At 44.4% G+C, this 22,887-nt stretch overlaps 2 protein-coding genes across 6 annotated transcripts; both read right to left on the bottom strand.

The window, feature by feature from the left end:
* Positions 1 to 984: 984 nt before the first annotated feature.
* Positions 985 to 15,253, bottom strand: ptpn21 (protein tyrosine phosphatase non-receptor type 21). Of its 3 annotated transcripts, none has more exons than XM_042071655.1 (20): positions 15,114 to 15,253; positions 13,389 to 13,689; positions 12,667 to 12,836; positions 12,439 to 12,536; positions 11,572 to 11,639; positions 11,281 to 11,351; positions 10,587 to 10,674; positions 10,351 to 10,439; positions 10,049 to 10,136; positions 9,679 to 9,758; positions 9,440 to 9,547; positions 8,987 to 9,047; positions 8,689 to 8,767; positions 6,950 to 8,487; positions 4,534 to 4,674; positions 3,769 to 3,987; positions 3,000 to 3,128; positions 2,574 to 2,808; positions 2,213 to 2,373; positions 985 to 1,647 (listed from the first exon to the last, which is right to left on the bottom strand). In XM_042071655.1, exons 2-20 carry the CDS (start codon positions 13,566 to 13,568, stop codon positions 1,519 to 1,521), a joined length of 3,732 nt encoding a protein of 1,243 aa, XP_041927589.1. In that variant the 5' UTR covers positions 13,569 to 13,689; positions 15,114 to 15,253; the 3' UTR covers positions 985 to 1,518. The 3 variants fall into 3 exon arrangements, with proteins under 3 accessions (XP_041927589.1, XP_041927588.1, XP_041927590.1); XM_042071654.1 differs by lacking the exon at positions 15,114 to 15,253 and adding an exon at positions 14,893 to 15,089; XM_042071656.1 differs by lacking the exons at positions 9,440 to 9,547; positions 15,114 to 15,253 and adding an exon at positions 14,893 to 15,088.
* A 733-nt stretch (positions 15,254 to 15,986) lies between these two features.
* spata7 (spermatogenesis associated 7) lies at positions 15,987 to 21,920 on the bottom strand. 3 transcript variants are annotated; one of them, XM_042071658.1, is made up of 11 exons: positions 21,758 to 21,920; positions 21,081 to 21,173; positions 20,639 to 20,686; positions 20,430 to 20,545; positions 19,691 to 20,151; positions 19,461 to 19,506; positions 18,951 to 19,054; positions 18,803 to 18,853; positions 18,611 to 18,688; positions 17,330 to 17,387; positions 15,987 to 17,238 (listed from the first exon to the last, which is right to left on the bottom strand). In XM_042071658.1, exons 1-11 carry the CDS (start codon positions 21,795 to 21,797, stop codon positions 16,336 to 16,338), a joined length of 1,998 nt encoding a protein of 665 aa, XP_041927592.1. In that variant the 5' UTR covers positions 21,798 to 21,920; the 3' UTR covers positions 15,987 to 16,335. The 3 variants fall into 3 exon arrangements, 2 of the variants coding, with proteins under 2 accessions (XP_041927592.1, XP_041927591.1); XM_042071657.1 differs by having other exon boundaries at positions 21,752 to 21,920; XR_006025342.1 differs by having other exon boundaries at positions 17,158 to 17,238; positions 18,814 to 18,853; positions 21,752 to 21,920.
* Between the last annotated feature and the right edge of the window lie 967 nt (positions 21,921 to 22,887).

Here is a 22,887-nt window from a genome sequence, read left to right on the forward strand (position 1 = left end):
TTATATACGATTACACCAGTTTTATCTCAGAGTGTAGTGTAAGCTTGTGCTATGACAATCAGGTTTCTCTATGCAACCTGTAGTCTGAGTTTTAGTGTTAATGATTCATTGTGATGCTCAGTGTCCAACAGCGGTCTTTGAGGTGTGACTAGAGTTCAGATAAAAGAACATTTTTAAAAGAACATTGAAGGTGATGGTAAATGAAGGCTGGAAAAGATTAGTGCTTTTTTTGAAACATTAGCCTTCATCATGTTGTGGCACGAGTGATGAGTGCAAAAGGGCTCTCGTTAGCCTTACCCTGCGCTTCATTTCTGAAATTGGGATCAGGCCATGCTGTAGTGTGTGCTGCACACCATGCCACACAGCTCCATACCATCTCAACAACTGCTCTTTAGCCTCAATATATGTTCTGCAGTCAAGAGTCTTTGGTGGATTTGGATTCCAATTGATGCGACTAGTCACTAAGGCCTTCAGTTAGGAAATCAGAACATGTGTAATGTGTCGGACATCCAAACTTTCCAAAATGCACTCTTTGGTTCTAAGTCCAAGAGCACTCCTAAAATGAGATCACAGCTTTACAAATTAGCATTTGTAAAAAAAAAAAAAAAAAAAAAATATATATATATATATATATTTATTAAAAAATTTAAATGAATGCAATACTTTGTTTTGGAGGTCCAAATGGTAATTGGAAGCTTTGTTCTAGTTTACAAAACAAACAGAACACATACAACCTACACAGCAAGCCCTGCTACATGAGTCTTGAGGGCCAGTCCTCTCTGGGTCAAGCAGACAAACGCGCAGACATACACATGCACGCACGCAGACGCGCGAGCACGCACACACACGCACACACACCTTAAGATAAATCTCAACTTCCTCTTGCATCGTCATCTGAAATATATACACTCGTGTCCTTCATCTGAACCATTATTACAAAGTCAAAAAAAAAAACAAAAAAAAAAAAAGCCCAAAAAAAAAAAAAAACAGTTCTTCAATCTCCTCCAATATCAAGCATCAACCATGATCCGAGAGAAACAACATTTAAAAAAGTCCTGCAGTAAATAGTGTTAATATATTTATCCAAATATAGATTTTTTTAAGAACTGCAGCTTCAGCATTGTTTGATATTTACAGCAAAAGTGTAAAAGTGCTTGGGTGTTTTGCAGCTGTAATGGTATAGTGTAAAACGCCCATAGTGAAATCTCTTAATACTGATATTTAAAATAAAATAAAAACACACTGTGTCTACCCACTTCACATCCAAGTCCCACCTTTTCCTTTAATACTGACAGGGAGAGCCAGCTGTGGAAGTGGCTCCCCCATTCTCCACAGTCCAATGCTCGCATGGAGCTCCAGGCTGCACTTCTGCAGCCGAGCTGGACCAAGCACTGGGAGGTGTCTCGTCAGGCTGCAGGAAGGTGTCTCGTCAGGCTGGAGGATGGTATCTCGGAGGGCCGAGTCATTTCGGACAAGGAACTGTCCCAAGACGCACGTCCCCTAGGTGACAGCGGTGCTTCAAATGAGTCTGGAGTTTCGGAGGAACTGGATGAGCACCTTGTAGATGAACGTGTACTGCGAGGCGGTCTGCACCATCATCATGCGCTGCTGGCGGAGCATGTTCAGAACCGTCGGGACGTCCAGCATCTGAGCGATAGCCAAAAAAAGAGGGAGAGATATGGTCAGGGTCAACTTATGGCTTTCATACTTCTAGGCCAATGTTCTACCAGAGAACAGAAGAGGGAACAGAGAAGGCTTTTCCTGAACAGCGCTCTATGGGAACTGGTCACAAAATGTCCAGTTTTGTCAATACACAAATTGGCAATTCTGACAACTATCTAAATCACCTTTTTCATTCATTTCAATTAGAATATAATGAACAGTTTTAGAGGAGTGGGTTTGGCAGCCAGGCAGCTATGAGACAAGGGATCTGCATACAATTTTTGCATATAGTCATATTTAACACACATGTGCAACTGCAAATATCTACTGAATCAATACTCCAAAGATGGCTGCCAGAGGACACACAAAAAGACAATGGTGCTGGCAGCAGCTAATCTAAACCAAACCAACGGCAGCCCTTAGAAGACAACTATGTAATCGAATCTGGTGCTTGACACAACCACATCTAACCACGAAATGTTCTCCCCCCCACCATCCTCCACGTGTGGCTGGTGTAACGTGTGCCACAGAAAACACAGTGCAGATGTACCTCGTTATGTTCCAGACAGGCGATCATGATCTCAGACAGGATGACCACGCCTGTGCGGCCAACCCCCGCGCTGCAGTGCACCAGGACCGGCAGGTTTGTGTTCTTTGGATCGCTGGTGCTGTTGGTGTGCCGTCTCACGGACTGGATCTCCTCCAGGTATGCTGGGGGGGGGGGGGAAGGAAATGGATGGATTAGACTTGCCTTGATTCCACAGCCCATTGTGGAGTGGAGTTTCCATTCGGCTCATTCACATTCTGAGTGTTCATGAAAATACGGCCCAAGGAAATGTGTATCTGAGTGTGTTTCCCTCCCTCTATTTTCATAAAATTAAAAATGGGCGTTCTGGGGCAGCCGCACTCACAAAGGAAGCCCTTGAAGTCCTCGGGACAGCCGTGGTCGGGCCAGTCGGTGTACTGCAGGTGCCAGACGGTGCGCTCCTGGCCCGTCAGCAGGTGCTTGATCTTCAGGCCTGTGGTGGCGTAGCAGCCAGAGTCGGTGCGGAAACGCGTGGTGATCTTGAAACGGCCGTAGGTGACCGTGTTGTGGCGCGAGCCCAGCCGCGGCCAGTAGCGGAAGCTCTTCTCACGGCCGCCCTCCTGTGTGTGAGGTCAAAAGGTTGTGAGGCACAGAAAAAACATAATAGTGGGTAGCGTTACAAAGAAATTGGGGTGAGGTGAGGATACACTGTGTCGTAATGTGAGTCATATGTACCCAAGCATTCATTACACACATAAACAACTCTGTAATAAGCACGTCACTCCAGATGCCCGTAAAATGAAATACGCACCTCCTCAGCAGTCACCATGGCGATGATGGCCACACCCGCCTCCCATACCATCTGCCAGAAGTCCTGGCATGTGTTGTTGAGGGGACCCTGGGAGGCAATGTAGCTCCACTCATCTCCTCCCACCGTCACCTGAGGGGGAGGGGACACAGGCCACACGGGCCAATCAGTTCAATCCGGGAATGCAGGGGGAATTCTACACAACACACCCCATCTGAGGCTGTCAGATGCTATAAATAGCCCATAAACTTCCAGACTGTGAAGTTCAAGCATCACCAGTCTGGAATGAGGACCTGTTGCTTTTTATGTAATGAAACCACCCGCAGAGCTCAGCCAATTACTGTCAATATCTGTGGCTGGAGTGTACGTACCGTAAATCCTCTTACCAGCTTCCAGGCAGAGACTGCATGAGAAGTGAATAGACCAATGCACTGCTATCATTCTAGCAACACTTTGTTCTTCACCCATTTTAAGCCATTAAAGAATTATTGAGACAAGGCCAATAATTACCATCCTTAATAAACAAAGTCTTGACATTCTATAAGCAAAATCTAAGGAGACCAACAGAATTTAACAATGTCAAAACAGTTGCCATGTGCCATGATGGACACAACTGTGGACCACCCTGTGTGAAGCATGCTGTGCTGTAGTAAGAGGCTTATTCTCCTTTTAGAATCAGAACCAATAATTAAAAGGCATTAGTTAAAGCAACTCTAAAAAGGGACACTAGACCCCTCACATCCCTGGAGCATGGCAACATCCCAGGGCTCACCCTGATGTGCGAGGCGTTGATGTAGCCGGTGTTGTTTTCCTTGGTGGGCACCAGCTCCACGCGCGTGTCGTCGTAAGGCAGCACGTCCTGGAAGCGATTGCGCTCGCCATTCTCGGGCAGCAGCGCGAAGGTACAGTCGACAGCTGGCCGGCGCTTGGGCACCTGATCGTACTCGGCGAACAGGTTGCCCTGCTCCAGACGCTGCTCCAGGAGCTTGCACTGCAGGGGGAAGGATCAAAGGCAGGAGGCCGGGATTCGACCTTTAACTCTTCAACTGAGGCAACGCAGGCAAACATACAATGGTCCTGGGTTATCATTACGTTTTTTATTGTTTAAGTGTTTGCTTTTCTAAAAATGAATGCTGTTCTAAATGACACAAATGAAACAAACACATCCGTAAACACCGTGGACAAAATTCACAGAAACAAGACGATTTCATGAAGAAGCATTTAGCGTGATGAGGACATTCATTTTCCAAGCCTGACGAGGCCGCAGGTATTCCTTCTAGTGCACAACCCTGAGCCACTGCTGATCCAAAAGTGCAGACTCAGTCAACCAAACTGAAAAAGCACAACTATGCTTCATCTACAAATGCACAACACACACACAGCTGAACTGCCCCTGTTATTTAGGACAGTTGACTTTCCTACCTTAGCTGTATATTTAAAGTTCAAAGTTGGTTCAGTTACATTTTCAAGCAGATTAAAATCACATTAATCTGCCCTTCCATGTAGAAGTAGCTTGTCTAATGAATACAGTCCTTACCCTCTCGTCATTAGATGCCCTCTCCGGCTCGTCCTTGGCTTCGTCTTGTGTGGCGAAGCGGGTGTGCGCCAGGCCATTGAGCGTGCCCAGTTTCAGCTGGCCCATCTTCTTTGGATCTGTTCGCGAGCCCCTCTTCATGCCCTTCATGATGCCAGGACAAGAAAAGGAGAGAAAGAGAAAGAGTAAGAGAAAGTGATGAGAGAATAACACTGAATAATGTTTGCAGAGACAGAGTGTGTGTGTGTCTCAGGTAGGTGTAACGTTAAAGCAGCAGCCCCTGCTGGTATGTGGACAGTCCTGCCCAACAGGTTTGGCCGTCACATTCCTGCTGCGGTCATGCAGACAAGAGAACCAGTCTGCACCGCTCATCACACCAGATGGTGACAGGCGCACAATGTACAAATAAAGACAGAATGAAAAGAAAAAAAATAGTTCACTTATGTTTTGTCCTAACTCACCAGACTGACTAACCTGATGGAATTTCACTGATTTCTTTTCACAGATGTAGCCATTCAAAACAAACTCAATGCATCAAGCTTGTGCTAAATTAGCTTACGGTACTCCTACTACTTCCCTACACTCCTACTATAATGTAATAAGAGCATTTAACATAATGGAGGAGATAAATGCACTTAGCCTAAATGTCATGATCATAAATGTCCTCAAGAAGTCCTTGACTACTATCAATTCATCAATTCTGCAAATGTTTCAGGATATTACTTCACCGAGCAACGTATGTATGAACAAGCAATGTTACATGCACGTGCAATGCATACATTGTACATTGTGATTGTAAAGGTCCAACCGTTTAATCAGATGAGCCATCAATGGCATCCTTGTTCTCTTCCGTTCCATCTAATATGCCAATCATTTCTTAACAATATCTAATATCCACAAGTTTACACTAATTTGCCTCACTTGTGACCATCAGATGCATCCAAGCATTTAAGGCATCACACTTAACCCAAATGTCACTAAAATGTGAAATGTAATTAGGAACACTTCATAATGTCCATGCTGACAGCTATGAAAGATGGTCAGTCTATAACCCAACTTACACCAGAAGCGCCCATCTTAAAACAACTTGTATAGAACGCTGGTCGTTATCAGGAAAATAAGTCCCGACAGGGAGAACAGGACCCCCACACGTAAGCGGAGGGATCTTGCTTCGTCCTGAAGGGACTTATTTTCTCGATAATGACTGGCGTTCTATACATTATCCCGCTTATTACATGGCTACTTGCCAAAATGAAACAATAAACTCCACATGATATGACTATACATATATTTGTTACCGTTTCATCATGGCTTTTTCTGAGAAACAAATAGTTCGCAACACACACTGAACTTGAATCAAACATTCTTTAGAATCACAGCTGATCAAACGTCTGCTTTCACTTTCGAATGAAGTTCCATTGCAAGAAGTGACCGGACTACTTGGGGAGTGATATGAAAGACATGAATAAGAAGCACAACACCCATTTTCCTTGAAAGCGGTCTGTTATACTTAGCAACGGTCTGTTATTGAGAAATATCAGACCTCTGAACAAGTGAATGGAGCATTCTGCAGCATTATAAAGAGCAGTGTAATAAGACAGCATAAATGTCTATAGGCCGAATTGCACTGCAGGTTTTGATTACAATACTGGTCTGATTTGACTACTGTACTTTGATGCATGCAAGTGATTGTGCAAGTGAAGGCATTTTAAATTTACACTACACTGCTCTTTCACACTGTTGCCCCTCCACAATATCATTTTAACTTATCCTTTTCTAATACTTAAATCAACCAGCAGTTTACTTGTTCCATTTCTGCTGACTAACCCAGGCTAGGCTACCCAAACCAACCATGTCCACAGCTAGTAGTGTGACCACAGCCCTACAGACCTGCTGATCCAATCCCACCACAGGCATTTGATCCTCAGTGCCTCACATGAGGGTTGTCTCCTCCAGGAGGATTGCCCACCCCTTGCCAAGACCCCAGATGGCATGGTTAGGAAAGAGGGGAACAGCCTGCCAGGCTAAATCTAGTCTGCATTACAGTGGACACCATTCTGGAGACGCGACCCTTGCAATATAAGGTCCCTTCACTTCACAACGATCTTCATTATGCATATTTGGAGGGTTATAGGGCCAAGAATTCTGCACAATGATGCCTCTCAAATTCAAGTATGAAAATAAAAACTCAACTGCCAGACAGCTGCAGCAAGTATTTTTCTGAACCAGAGAACTGTGTGTAGACAGACAAACTAATCTGCAACTGAAACCATGCAATTCTTAGAATGTTAAGAAGATGAAGCTCCCACACATACACATAAACACACACTACGCAATTGTTCTCTCCGCCATCACAAGACCTGACTGCCATGGAAACTACACTGTCGACACAGGGAAAACAATCAAAGAGGCGGCTCACCGCAGGCGGCAGGCCCTCGATCAGTCTCCTCCCGGCGGGCACGTCCGACACGGGGCGCTTTTTGGGGACGTCACGTTTGGCTTTGCCTTTGCCAGGGCCGCTGAGGTCTCCATCAGACATGGAGGGGATCATGGCGGTGGGGTCCCGCATGGTGACACGATCCATGGGCTGGTACAGCGGCTCGGCTTCAGCCTCGTGAATGGGAGGGTGGGGCTGGTAGTTCATCGGGCCAGACAGGATCTGGTCGAGGGCAGTGGGGAAGGGGTAGGCGGGAGGGGGTTCCCGCGGCGTTTGTCCCACACCCAGGGCCGCCAGGTGTTGCTCCACCTGCACCGGCACTCCCACACCCACCACGGCATCCTGGGAGCGGGGCGTGTGCCGGCCGCCCTCGTCATCAAACTCCTCTTCCTCGCCGCTGCTGCTGTGCACCAGCATGGTGGCGTCTGACAGGGACTTCTTGTGGCCGTAACGCACGTCCTCCTTGCTCCCGGCCTCCTCCTCGTCCTTGACCGTCCTCTCCAGGAGGGCGTTGAGCTCGGAGGCCGAGGAGGCTGGGTTCGGAGCGGGCACCTGCACCTGTTGCGGCATGGGGATGTCGGCGGCCGAGGCGGACACGGTGCGCTCCTTGATGCGCATGCCCTCCAGGCCGTAGGCCAGGCCGGCGATCTCGATGGAGTTGCGCTTCTGCATGCGCGGGTGCATGCGCGGCGGCAACACCAGCGGCTCGCTCACCTCCTGCAGCGAGTGCGCCACCGGCAGGCTGTCCTCCTGGAAGGTCTGCACCGAGTGGTGCACGCGCCGCGTGATCAGGTCCGGGTTGCTGCTGCTGACGTACAGGTGGCGCGACAGGTCCGGCGTGCTGTTGGCCGGCCGCGGGTGTGCGTACGGGTAGGGCGGCGGGGGCCGGTACACCTGCGTGCGCATGATGTTGGGCGCCTGGTACTCCTGCTGCGCCTGCTGCAGCTGCACGTTAGTCAGCTCGGGCACGCTGACGGCGCCCACCACGGGCCGGCGCTCGCCCGGGTACGGGTACGGGTGCGACGGGCTGTGGAAGCTGTAGTTGAGGTGGAACGGGTACTGGCCCCCGGGCACGTGCTCGCGGATCTCCGGCTGGCTGTACACCAGCGGGTCGGGCCGGCTGTAGGCGTACGAGCTGCCGATGTTCAGGTTGCGCATGGAGTGGCTCTGGCGCTCCACGCCGTGGCCCATGTGGCGCGGGCCGCCGCCGCCGCCCGGCTGGCCCTTCTGCCGCATGACCGTCTCGTAGTCGGGCGTGGCACGGTAGGACGGCGGCAGCAGGGCGCTGTGGCGGTGCGAGGGCACGTAGTCGGGCCGCATGACATCACTGCCCGTGATGCTGGGGTTGGAGGACATGGGCGAGGGCTGCAGGTAGTGCTGCGGGTTGTTGAGCGAGCTGGTGCTGTGGGCACTGTACACGCTGCCGTTGCGCAGGCGCCCGTTGTACTCGTGTGGGGAGCGGTCCAGACTGGTCTGGGAGTGATAGTAGTAGCCATTCTGGTTGTTCATGTAAAGGTTGTCTGCAGGACGAAAACAAAACCAGCAACATAAACAAGTCAAAGGTTAAGGGTGGTAACCAGGAACTGGCAGTAAAACAAGCCAGGATGTTTCCATGGATGTGTCATCTAGTAAACTTGTATTGTCAAGACACCACGACCAAAGTATTTTTATAGCTTTGTAAGATCATTCTTATTTTCAGTGTTCGTGGTTGAGGGCTTTACCTTGGGAGGATGTGTAAGGCTCAGTGTAATGGCCATTGTAGTGCAATTGTGGGGGCGCCATCATGTAGGGCTGCTTTGGCTTTAAGAGGAGGAGGGGGAAAAAAATGGAAACCATGTTTACAACACAAAACAGCAATGTTGGGCTGTGGTGCACATGACCCATTTTAGAAATAGAACTGAGAATTCAATATAAAACCAAGAGTAGACGGAGAGAGCGCTTGTTATGAGCTTCCTTCCACAAAATGAGAGCAGAGCAGCCAGAGAGAGAGAAAAAAAAAAAAAAAAAAACCTCACTCACCAGAGACATTCTTGTGGAAGATCGCCGTCGCACTGGATTCACAGTGGTAGGCTGTGTTTGGCTGTCAAACACATCAGGCAAGAATTAGATTGAATTGAATTGCACATTGTATCCAGAGCATTCTCTTAACACCAAAAGCATTCCTGAGAACAAATCTTGTGTATGGAATCAACACGTGGCTGACTTGAAGCCATCTCAGTCATCCTGAGAACCATGCTTATGCTTGATTACTTTATCCTGATAATATAGAGCTCATGGTTGGGATGTACATCAGCCACTTTGGTTTACCATTGAGCTACAAAGTCTTGGGCTGACTGAACTGCCTTACTTAAATGTAAAGAGTGGATCTAGAGGATCCAAAAAGTGGGAAGAGAGCCCTCTCTTTCCTCTACTGTGCTAAGGAGAGGCCCAGGTGTGCTACGCACAGGAGGCTGTGGAGGCAGCCGCGCTCACCCCTTATTAGAAGGCAGAGAGGGACGAGAGAGCATTGGAAAGCGAGGAAAGGAGAGAGTGAGAATGGACTTCTGCCAGCCCTCGGGAGGCGTGGAGTCCCCCTCCTCTCTGGAGACAGGAAAGGGAGAGGAGTGAGGCGACAGGTCATGACACACACACACCCCCACCCACCCACACACACACATAGAAGAAAAATTACGTCCAGACACAGGAAAGAAAGAGCAAAGTGGACAACTTACAGGCTGCTCTTGTTAATTTTGTAAAACTTGTGTCGTGCCAGGCACATTCTGCAGACATACTTGGAGGTCTCCATATCCTCCTACAAATTCAAGAACAAAACAAAAGCAGCATTATTCACCTAATTCTCTGAAGTAAACTACAAAGCAACACTAGAGGGTTTTATATGACTAGTGGGGATCTCTGTGCCAGACAGACACAAAAACAGCAGCCTGCCTATAAATAAACACACATACGCATGGACTCAGCAGACACCACTAGAAGGCCTAGCTAAGGGCTAATTCAATCTTTGCACTATTATAAGTCCCAAAAAGAGAATTCAAAAACAAGCAGGATGATGAAGACCATGAGCTAAGGCTTTTGTAGACTTACAGTCTGGAACTGAATTGTGTCCTCCTTATTGGCTAGCTCCAATGCAAAGAACGACTTGTTGTGAGTCATGTTGTTGATGTCATTCCACCTAGACGTGCAATTGGAAAATAATTAATAGGAGTGTTACTGTAGGCATACAGCAACACTGATGTCACCAAGCAAATAAAATAGAGGGTACACCTACGTGGAGGAGGCTGACAATTAGCTGTGGCACAACTCATGTCACACCCACTGTATTTGAGGTTAAAGCTTCAACACCTACCATTTTATTTTCAAACCCACACCCAAGTGTATCTGCTTACCTGAAAATGAGAGGCGGCTTGCCATTCTTATGTTTGACAATGATCGCATCGAGACACGACACAATGAATATGTCCGTGCCTTGGTTGTCCTGTGGCAGGAATAACAGTAGAAGAGCACATGGGTGAATAGAGTGTTTGAGAGTGGGTAGATACAGACAAGAAGGGGACCAGGCAAAGTTCTGTAGATGAAAAGCGGTCAGTCACTGAGCTCAGCAAAGGGGTCAGTTTTTCCTCACCTTAGCTTGATAGGTCTCCTGGCCATACCCTTCCATCTTCTCCACCTCCTGCATGTACAACAGCTCTGCTTCCGGGGCTGGTAACCCTCTACACACACACAGACACAGACAGTCAAAAACCACTAACAATTGAACCACTATCAGATCTGTCATCACTGAAACGTCACAATCATCCATTGTCGTACTAAGAAATGTGAGGAATCCATTTCATGCACACAATCTAGATTTGCAAGTGCTTCTCTGAACTCAGTCACCTCACACCTGAAACCCAACACAGTTACACTAGTATTCTACCCCTTCTGGGCAGGACTCAATCCAATAATGCCCAATGCCATGCCCATTCCAGACACATGGGATTGAGAAATGTATGAATCTGAAGAAAGAGTTTGCCATGGAAAGAAGCAGGTGTCTTTGAACCGTATCCCTTCACAGCTTCTGGCCTGATGCTCATATTGATTTGTTTTATCTGCCTGAGTAATAAATCAGCCCAGTGACTCAAACAGATGGTCTTCTACACTGTTTTAAATGAAGCCAGATGAAAACATTAGAGGTGGTTTGCAGTGAATCCCAGTGGAACAGAGCATAACCCATCGACATGCTTATAAGAGAGAGGAATGTAAAATGCCCAAATGCTAAGTGTCTTACATGTAACAACAAGAATCTCAAGGGAGAAATGAACAGTGTATGAGCTTACCGATAGTTTTGATAGAGCATGGCAACTTTCTGAGTGGCCTCCTCCAGTACTCGCTCATCCTGAATCCATCCCTTTGAGAAACAAAGTAGTTAGACCACAAGGCAACATAAAAACCACATCAGAGAGTATGGAGCGGCATCATGACATGTTTATAAGAACTCAAGTAAACTGCCAACAATGTCTACATAGACATAACATGCCTACACAGACGCAACACTAACAAAAAAATAAAAACGTTTTTGTTGTCTGATAAAATGCCAAAGTGCTTCATGTTAGATCTTGTTTACTTACAATGGGGAATAGAACAAACTTCTGGAGAAATTCCTGGGACTCATAGCGGTTATAATCTCCAAAATCAGCTAAGGTAGAGGGGGAAAAAAAGGCATCCATGATCAGGCCATTTTCTTCAATAAACACAAACTTTATTTCATTGCCATGAACACATAAGGCAGACTTCATGATCAATGATTTGATGATCAGCAATGATCCATTCTATGGGGGCAACGAACAGGACTGCAGAGCAGGTGGCCAGTGTCGCACTGCAGGGTTGACTAAAACTGGCCACTCGTGTTTGGAATAGCATGACACATTTCTGGAGAGCTGCTCAGCGTACAGTGACCAAAGGGGCTAATTTTAGACAACCAGAGGTGGTGGTTTTGCTATGGCTGGAAAGTGATTCAGCATGTAATCCAACATTAGCACTAAACTGGGTCTGACTGGCAGAAATATTCACAGCTATGTAGGGTATCCTGGGCGGTGGTGGTAGTGGTGGTGGGGCCCCAGGCTGAAAACAGCTCTTGGACCGCCAGAGGGGTCCCTGCCTTCCGCCACGCGTAAGGGGAGCGAGTGTGGCTGCGTGCGTTGCATGCTTGTCGACTGCGTGAGATCCCGGGCAGGCCTGCAGATGAGGCCTGGTTGCAATGAGTGGGTGATCTCAGTGGCTCTGCAATGCTAACACTGGGCCAGTAATGCCGGCTGCCAGATATATCTTTGCCGGCGGCGTCTGAGATTCTTCTGCTGGAGGCGGACATGTCGAGGGCTGGAACACGGGTCCAGTAAACACTCCTGCACTCTGGTGAGAGAACTCCAGCCACCCCCCTCCCCCCTTGTGATGTGTGCCTGGTTTAGGTTGTGCGAGCATCAACAGCTTTGCCATACCTTGCACGGCTAGTCCAGCCAACCGGATAGCCTGTTCGATGGAGCAGGGAATCCTTCCCTCCAAAATATCCTTCTTCAGCTGCAGATAATACTGGTAACTGCAGAGATGGAAAGAGGCGCACAAATGTTATAAGACTTCTTCTTACAGTGACACAGATAAAAGAATGTCACTGCTTAGAGTCATTAGTCACACAAGCAATTCCCTGAGAATAAATAACCACTGCTTACCGTGTGATTTCCTGCTGAAGCTGGGAAACAGTCGGCACGTAGAACACCACCCCAAAGTAAACCGTGGGCTCCAAGCCATACTTGTCTAGCTGTTTCTTCAAAGGCTTCTCCAGGTCGATCCATCTCTGCTGGTTTTGTTTGTTGAAGTACCAGAGACTAAAGTATGTTATCTGAAACAGACCATGTGACGCAATTTCATCAGACAGCGGCTATTTTTAAAGGATGACGAGTAATTCAATGTCTTATTCGGGTTGCAATTCCGTGCAATAAGCTTCTGTTGAAACAAATGATATTACAACATATTAGTCATGAGACTGTACAGGCAAAACATACACTCTTCACACTGTGTGTCAGGCTTGTCTAACCACTAGTTCACATTTTACTGGTTGGAAAATGGTACACAATAGGGAGATAAATCTATTTAAGGTGAGATGATTAAAAGGAAAGAGTTCTAACCTCAACACAAACATCATTAACAGTTTTGAGACATTCACATAGGGATCAAATCATGCAAGCCATTTGGTATGGTACATCCCTGGAGTACCATTCTGAACAATTCACTGTGGTAGACTCTTCCCATGATAGCCGACAAAGCACGCTCAATCTCATGACTTCATTCATCTAATGCAACTGAACAGCAAGCTACATGAACACCACTTTGTTATTACATGATGCTGAAACAAACTTTCTGTTTTAAAACAGCACTTCAAAACAATACGTACCTCTCGTAATTCGAGTCTCTGCGCAACTGCTTCCAGACATTCCTGGCCGGTACCTTCCACAGAAAGTGTATACTCGACGAATTCGCCATTTAACAGCTGAATGCGTGTGACAAGGCAGCTCTTGCTGGAGACGGTGTATCTTCGCGTTCTTTTTAGTTTTAAGCCAAAAGGCAATGGCATATTTTACAGTCCTTTGAGATGGTGTTAATACTTGAAAGAATTTTGATGTATTTTCTTATCAAATAATGCCCATCTGTCTGAGATTGTAAGAGACAAGGGTCCAAGGTTGATGCATGTATTCCTAAAGGGGGGGGGGGGGGGGGTTACAGGTAAGAAGTCAAAGGTACAGGTAAGAAAATTGGTAACAAAATGCAACCATGAGTCCAACGAAGCATGTGGTGGCCTAACTTAAAGTGTTGACAGTTCCTTTGACAGCTCTGAGCTAACGTTTAACTGAAGTTCACAGTTCAATAGTGTGAAAGCTTTACACGAATTTAACATAACTAACGTTACATGCAACACAACTTAGCCCACAGATCTGATAAGTTCCAGAAGTCACCCACGTTAACTGAGCTTTGGACAAATGTGAACAGTAACGTTACTGACCACCATCACTATTGATTTAGTTAGTAAACTAATCCACTCCTAAATCCGTTTTGGCTGCTTTCCTAACTGGCTAAGGTTAAGCAAGTTATCTGCCTAGATAAAGTCATATTAATGCAGAACAGATTAGCGTTGCAGAATAACAAGCTGAAACAATGGAACTGCTCGCAACACAGGACTGTAAAATGCAATGCAAAATCTGACCAATTTCATGTTGCGAATAAGTCACGTTCATATCAGTTGGCCTGAGGAGCCCCCAAAACCTTCCATGTAACAACCTTCACAAAGCCTGACAGCATTGCTGTCATTAAAACAGCCAATACTGTAACAAACCAACTAACGCTACATGGAAACAGGAATCATGGATACTCACAGTACATGTATTTAGAGCTAATGTAACTTACTTAAACAAGCGAAACAATCAGCATAAATTACCAATATTAACTGGGAAAATGGCTATGCCTGACTCGCAATGGAGCAACAAGTGCCAAGCTTGGTCTCGCAAATCAATGTTGTTTGAATAAACAGTGGCGTTAGGTAGAAGCTACTAACGTTACGTACCCCTTGGTTGGGTTACTCCTCCAAACTCTTACTGTACAATAATAGCTGTCTAAATAGGTTTTTAAAAGTACTCGTAGTGAGGAACGGATAACCCTAAATATGACAAATCCGAAATACAAAATGCCAACAGAAAGCACTGGCTAAGGATGGCTAACTCATCGATACCGTCTCTGCTTCATTTAACTGAACAAACTATCGAGCTAACTAATAGCTAAATACGTAGCAATAGCTAGCTTTCGTGCTAATGTTAGCCAGCAAAAAGACCACAACAGAAAACTGTTACGTTAGCGTTCCTTTTAAATGACTAAACTTGAGTAAGCAGGAATATCATAGTAATTACCTGTTGTTAGAGACCATGCACGGTCGATACAAAACCACTGTAATACAATTATATCCGAAAGCGAATGTGCAACGACTTTAAAGTTGTGTTGGTAATCCAAAAAGTTTTCTTCACCAACTAGCTAGTTTTAGTTCTAGCCTGGCTAGGTAAATGCATGCCGAGATATTCCTCGGGTCACTCTCGGAGCTCACAAACTTCACTTCCTGCGAGGACAGGCTTACCAGCAATAAACCCGGCGCGTGATGCACATCCGCGGGTCTATTTTATGCGTTCCTCGTCGGTGTTATTTTTGTCAGACATTTTCCATTTTCACTTCACTATCGCCAGCGTTTGGTATCAAAAAGACAACTCCTTAATATTGCTGTAGACTTCAGGCCCTTCTTGACAGACGGTAACTATAGTTTAGAGCATTGATTTTCTAGAGCGGCTTTATACAAACCTGATTCAGAGCCCATTACATCAGACAGCTGGAATGCCTGGCAGCGAAAATGCAAAGAATGGGACAGCTGCTCTGCCGATCGAATGAGTAGCCGCAAAGTTCGGGTAAAGTTAGGTACACAAGAGCAGTCAGAATTTTGCTTAATTGGAAAATTGACTCTTTCCTCACAGGTTTTCATTAAGAATAACCTCATAACTGTATACATTAACAATAACAACATACTATAGCTGATGGGATTAAAATACGTTTGAGCTACTACACGAGAGATAATACACATCTCAAAATTGACTACATGTGTCATAGTCAAGTTGATAGCCGAAATGGCAGACCTTTGTTAGCCATACTATCTGATAAAGTGACCATGATATATGAATTACATTGTTATTACAAACGAATCACCACCACCACTACAAACAGCTATTGAGACAACAGAGCAGACGTTGCCCCCTAGTAAAGATATAAGAAATTGCAGTGCAGGCTGATGGCAAGAGAAAATAATTTCACCTGTAGGCCTGTACCTTTCCCTGTATCTATAGTCCCCCACCATCTTTTTTTTTATATTTAACTGATAATCGACAGAAGCATGCACATATATTAATTAGGTGGTTACTGAAAATGTATGTTCTGTTGAAACCAAAGGCAGCAGAATCAGAGATAACTAAAATATAAAATATTTTATTTTCCTGTTGACATGAAAAAGGCTACAAAAATACTACTATCTCTTGGATGGCTAGAGATCCACATTCAAGGTGAATAAAGTGAAATAAAACTAATAAGCTGTGACGATGACACACTGTTCATGTACAATACATTTGTGTTGTTGCATACAAGCACTGTCCTCTGTAGGCTACTCGTGGCCGTAGTGAGTGTATAATATGGTTCATATTATACTAGTACTGTGGATGTCAGAAAACTGTGGGGGAAAAAATACTAACTCCAAAACTGTGTGTGCTTTCAGTGCAGTGTTGAGTTGACCTAATGTCTGCTACATCATAATACCTTAGTCAAAACTCATCGTCACTAAATATGCTAAAATCTTGTTCATCCTTAATTGTCTTGGGTGGTGTCTGGGACACATGCAAAGACTCCATGTTTAATCCAAGTTCCTCAAGCTCTCCAGAGAGTTCGTTATTGTCCTCTGTGGATTGAAGAGCTTCATTCTCCTCAGGAGTCAGGTGGTTGTGCTCAGTTCCAGGTGACAAATCATCTTCTCTGATATTTTGCTGCTCTTGACCATCTTCTGTCTCCCCATCTAGACCATAGTTTGTTGGGCTACTTTTCCTTGGACAGTCATCTGTCTCTCCATCCAGAACATGTGAACTGTGGCTATCGGGGCTATATTGTAATAGACCATCTTCTGTCTCTTTGTCCAGAACGTCTGAACTGTATCTCGCTGGGTTAAAATCTAACAGATCATCTTCTGTCTCTTTGTCCGGAACGTCTGAACTGTATCTCGCTAGGTTAAAATCTAATGGTCCACCTTCTATCTCTCTGTCCAGATCATGTGAACTGTAGCTGGTTGGATCAAATTTGAACGATCTATCTTCCGTCCCTCTATCCAGAGCATGTGAACTGTAGCTGCTTAGGCTATACCTTAAATTACCATCTTCTGTCTCTCCTTGCAGACTATAGGAAGTGTTGCTGGTTGGGCTGCGCTGCAAAGGAGTGGAAACTATTAAATGATTTCTCTTCCCTAGTGACTCAAGGTCTCTGTCAAACATAGTGGAGGAGGAAGGTCTGTGAACTAATTTAGGCTGTGATGTTAAATCGGAACTAAAGCTTGGGACGTCTTGTGGAAATGTGTCCTTCTCTCTATGCTTTTTTGCAGGGTGTACACAAAAAGTGGAGGCATTTGAGGGACTCTGAATATCATGATGCAAAATGTCCAGAAGGTGGCGCATTTTATCCTAGAAAGAGAGAGTACAGTCAAGACATCTAATGGTACAGCAATGCTTGGATTTTAACAGATGACTCTTGAAAACTTAATGGTAGGTTTACCTCATCCAGGTGATGTTTATTTGTATCAATATGACGCTGAAATACCCTTCTCAATACTCTGCAATACAAAAACAATTTTGTTAGGTGTCTGTGTATCATACACTATGATACATACATACACATAGTACAGAACAGTTGATTCCTGTGCAGTTCTAGTCTTATGGCAGGTCATATCAGACTAAAATTGCCATCCCACTGACTACTGCAACTACATTCACTGACAATTAATAATAAAAAAAGAGAGATGCAGTTGCTCAATTAGGCTGTGGCAGTGCCACCATGTTGTGCAATGCCCAGACTTAGTCCTCCGTTCAGTCAACACATGGTGCCATTAACCAGTGCACAATTTAATGTCTACAGAGACATGGAACATGGACAGAATAGCACCAAGCCCTTATGTTACGAGGAAATTAAGCCAAAACTGGGGGCCTTATTGGGAACATTTTGGTCAGAGTCTACGGTTTAAGTGATTTTGCAGCCACAGCATGCAAACAGAAGCTCAGTCAGGTCCAGAACTGTCCATAATTAGTTAAAGCTGTCACTGTTTAGTTCCTTCTGGTGGCCTCACTTTTGGGAAAGCATACCCCATCCATGTTCTTTTACAGTCAAAGCAGAGGCCATGATGGTTTTAATCATGTGATATGGTATGTGCTGCACTGGTTTTGTACACTGGGCCAGTGCAACCACAGATTTGTGTTTTTCATCAACAGACTTGGTAGGGAGGGAGGTGTTTTGTTGCCAACCATCCGTAAGATGAATGCAGTGTCCTGATATTACACATGAGCCACAGCATTGATCTAATCTGTTAAAGGACTTTTCAGCTGATTGATTATTCACCGTTATACACCATTGATTTAGTGATAAATTCTTCTTTTTTTTTTTATCTCCAACCACTGAAATATCACATAGCACGTCAAGGTGCTGCGATCACACTGATAAGCAGTGATAAAGCAGTATAAACAATAGTGGATGATTCTCCGTAGGATGTCCAAGAAATAGTACAAAGTTGTTGACAATATCACCAAGCAACCAGATGGTTAATGGGCTGCCATTAGCTCTGCCCAAGCGTGCCCACAGCTAAGGTGCCGCTGCCTTGTTGATGCCAGTCTGCTTGGCAACTAAATTGCTCTTGCTGGTTAGCTTGGCATCTAAACCTCCCTGCCTTTGTCAGCCTGTTTTTTTCAGCAGCACACATAGACGAAATCCCTAGAAGAAGAGCCAAATAAACTGGCAAATCATTTTAGATTGGGATAAAAAGAGAGGAGAAAAATCTGGACAAACCGGTCATTGTACAGCCCCAATGTCAAGATTTCATTTGTCACATCTGCAATAAACTCCAGGTAGAGTAACTCTTCTTCCCTACGGAAAATTTAAGCGATAGAGATTATACATATCTAGTTCCTGTACATAAATGGCATTTAATAATACTGGGTTGAGCATATACCAAATTAATCATTAAATCAATTTTCTTACTCTTCATTCACCTTCCGCATGATGGGAGACTTGATTCCATCTGGAGACATTCTGAGACATCATGTAAGAAAATAGAGTGTTGGAGTCCAATTAGATCACTGTAAGCACGTTATTCAGCTGAAAAAAAATTAAGGCTGAAAAAAAATACCTGGATGAAGAAAGAAAACTGCTGCCTTTTGTCTTGTTCACTTTACTGTGTTTCCCATTTGGACTGGTGTCTTCATCAAATATTTCAGACTCAAGGTCAAATGTCTTCAGTAAACAAAACATGCAGTATTTAATAAAACAAAACAAAAGAGTATTTAATTTCCTGTCTCTTCACATTCCTTATAGATTACATATATTTTGGTTTTGCAATCAGTACTGATAGACTGAGCAAACAATGACATAATTTGGCTGAAATCCTGACTGACAGCCTTTTAAATCCTGCCAGTTCAAAATAATCTACATGAATGCAAAAGACAGAAATGAATTAAGTCATTCTGTCTTTAAATTCTTAACCATCCAGGCATTTGCCAAAACCACAGTCAACACAATCTCATTATCAGTCAAATCCTTTCTCACGTTTATCTGGCATATTCACATATAAAACAACCTTTTAATACATCAATATTAATTGTCAATAATAATGTCCAATGATAAAACTAATCAAACTTACCTGTGGCAGATCCCATTCTGCAGCAAAGTTGTCCTTGGGTTCAGAGCTGAGAAGGAATGCAATAAAGTTTTTATTTTTTATTTTCAGATAACAGTTTTCAAAATTCTGCAGACAAACACATCTCATCATCCTTCCAATTTCCTTCTTTGAAGAACAACCACAGAATGTATACCTGCATAAAGGCATAATTACATCATTTTGAATGATAACCGGATATACGCTACTCTTACCTTCCACGAGATGAGTCCTGCTGTACCAGCCTTGGGCTCGTCTCCTCTGACGCTTTCCTCCTCGGGGGGGTGTAGAAGCGGTACTGGGACAGGTAGGACTTGCTGTCCTTCTTCAACGTGCGGGGTGTGAAGGGCTTTTCGGGCTTGAAATGCTTGGAGTGCTTGAGCATGAGGTCTCCGCTGTACGTCTTCTGGACTGGGTCCTGGAAAGCTTTGAATGCGCTTTGGCTGCCAGTGGTACCACAGGACCGGAGGAACTGCTGCTTCTGAGGGTGGGGGTCTCGGTAGTTGAATTCGGAGGCATAGCGATGGCAGTTGTGGGTGCTCCCAGCTGTGGTCGCTCTTTGGGACGGGTATGCAATCTCTCTGATATGGAATGAAGTGTTGAGCCTAGGCGAAGACATCACAGAGCCCCCCAAGTAATGGCAGCCATCCTCGTCTGCTTGGAGAGAGGTCCTGCTCTGTGTTAAGATAAACAAAAGGAGAACTGAAACACTGTAGTGTGTGAGTAGAAATGTACAGGACAACATTCATATACCACATACCCAGTATACCATGGCCTGCTGCAAAAACGACAGCTCTCTCTATGGTATGGCAATGTGAAAACAAAAATAAGTGGATGTAAAATGTGTAGATTTATGGATGTTTTGTGGATGGTTGTTGTCGTTGTCAATATAACATTTATAACACAGAAGATGTGGAAGGGAAAAGACTTAAGGGATGTTGGGAGATCCCTTACAGCTTTTAAGGAGCATGATTCTCTGGTGTTATCCAGTCTGCTCCTCAGTGACCTGGAGGATAATGAACGCTGAGATGCCTCCCTCTTCAACCGCTCTCGACGCTTTTGGTCAGAGTCTGTAAGGGTCAGGGCAGACACCAATTACATACAAGCTGATTCTATAAAATGTATACAACACTGATACTGCAGCCCATAATTAGAACTCTTACATTTGATGCTACTTTGCATGCTTTTTGGTGCTGAGGTATCCACAGCAGCTGAAAAAAGAAAGCACAGCATATCAGTGACAAAAGAGGTATGCTGTATGTGTGTGCCCTTACAAATACTGAGTTGGAAGTACTGTATATCTCATCTAAATCTGACTTAATCAAGCATGACAGAACTGACTTCTCAGTTAAATACATAAGCTGAATCTCAAAGTTCCATAGTCTCTCTGGCTGTTTTGTACAAGATTCATGATTATGTATTGTTGATCCTGACTAAAAGCTATGTTGATGTTTTTTCACCACTGTCATTCCCTTTCAATTAGGTCAGGTTAGATGCATGTTGTATGACTTTTCAACACAAAGCAAAAGAGGGCTCCAGAGGAGTACGTTCACAGAATTCACAGGCCACGTTTCAGAGAGACAGAAAATGAACAATAACCCTTACCCTTAGCAGTATACACCTTCCTGTAATGTGCAAACATGTGGTCTTGAACGAGACATTGTTTTGTCAAGTTGCCTGAGGCTCCAGGGCAGTATGCTAGAATATAAAGCAAATCGTTACATATCTACTTAAAGTACAAATGGGATGTTTATCCTATACAAGTAAGCTAACTACAGTTACATTAGGAACATGGCAGTATTATTGGTGCCCAATAAACGAATACTAGTTCATTAACTTCAACAATTAGGCTAAAAGGCACTATTCAAGAATAGAATGTGTGGTCCTTTCACCCTAATCCTCAACAAAATGCAGAAAATATAGTGTGGCTTGCTTGCACAGCAGCAGCTTCGTATTCGGATTATACGTTAACGTTGAGGTTAGCTATCTCAATAGCTAATGTTGCAAAGACAATCAATTTAACTATCTAAATAAGATTCAATGCATTCTTCTCTGTTATACAGGGAATTCGTTACTTAGCTGACTGTGACTAAAACGATAATTAACTTGAAGTTAACTGTGAAGCTAAAAGTGTGTACAAAAGTCAACAGTATGCATTACCATCGCAAGCAAGCAAGCAAGCCCAGGTCATTAGCTAGCTAGCATAAGCAAGCTAACATATTACCTACTGGACAACAAAGTCGACAAACGGTGCCTGTTATTAACAGGCTACTTGCCTTTACCTCTCTTTGCATCCATGGTGGTATTATTTTTAAATCCCATACTTGTTGTAATACTATTTTATCACTTCCATAGTCATCTCAGAGAGAACAAATGTTAGCTAAACTGCCTGACATGTCTTTGTAACCTCTCTTAGGCTTCCTCGTCGCCATGATGGTTGCTAGGCTAGCGTCATGACGTTTTACGTGCTTGGACTGCGTAGTTCCTGTAAGCAGGTGTTGGTGTAGTTGGTTGGTGGTGCTGATCCAGGGGGCAAACAGCTGAAATGTGCTTATATTTGGGTACCCTAAGCTTTAAGAAAAGAATTGATTGGCGCGTTACAGTTGGCATGCTTTGTCTATTGCTCCACTTTTTTTTGCATGGTATTTACATGATTTTCATAAAGATTCAGGGACTTTATTTAGGCCTAGTGAAATGAAGGTGGACTTGTAGTATGCAAGAATACAGGTTTAAACCTGTGTATAAATAAATATAAAAATAAATGCGACAAAGAGATGTAGGATACTTCTTGATGTCTACTAGTAAAATGTGATTTATTCGCAATATTTGGGGAAATATACTGCCACAGGGTCAGAAAGGCATGTCTCATGTCATTTCTTGAACACCATTCTATTATTAATACATGCATGCATGGGGCTAGGGCAGAAATCATCAATATTTAAACAAGGCATGTCACTGATTGGTTGAAGTGTGGCATGCTGGCAGGAATGACATCACCTCCCCTATCACCCATTTATGTCGCATATGCATTAAACAACTTGGTCCGATGAGTTAAAATGTATTAGACAGACTAAGTGCCACCAGGGAGACAATATCCATCCACTGAGTCATAATCAGTATGGCTAATATCAAAACATCTAGCTGTGAATAAAATAAAAAACAATTCAGTTCAGTTTTTTCCAATGCTTAAGCATGTAAATGTCACTTCTTAATATACTTTTATAACAGTCCCACAGCAGGACTCTCACAATGTTTCAGGACGTTCAATGCTCAGGTTTTGGGTGACTCTCTCAGACCAGTGGGTGATCAGTAAACCTCACTCCCTGCATCATGTGAGGCTTGTTGATGTTGCAAATGTCTTGTGACAACACCACACACACACACACACACACAGGAGCATTTTGCTTCTTTG

The sequence above is a fragment of the Alosa sapidissima genome, chromosome 19 (assembly GCF_018492685.1).
Source record: "Alosa sapidissima isolate fAloSap1 chromosome 19, fAloSap1.pri, whole genome shotgun sequence".
Lineage (NCBI taxonomy): Eukaryota > Metazoa > Chordata > Actinopteri > Clupeiformes > Clupeidae > Alosa > Alosa sapidissima.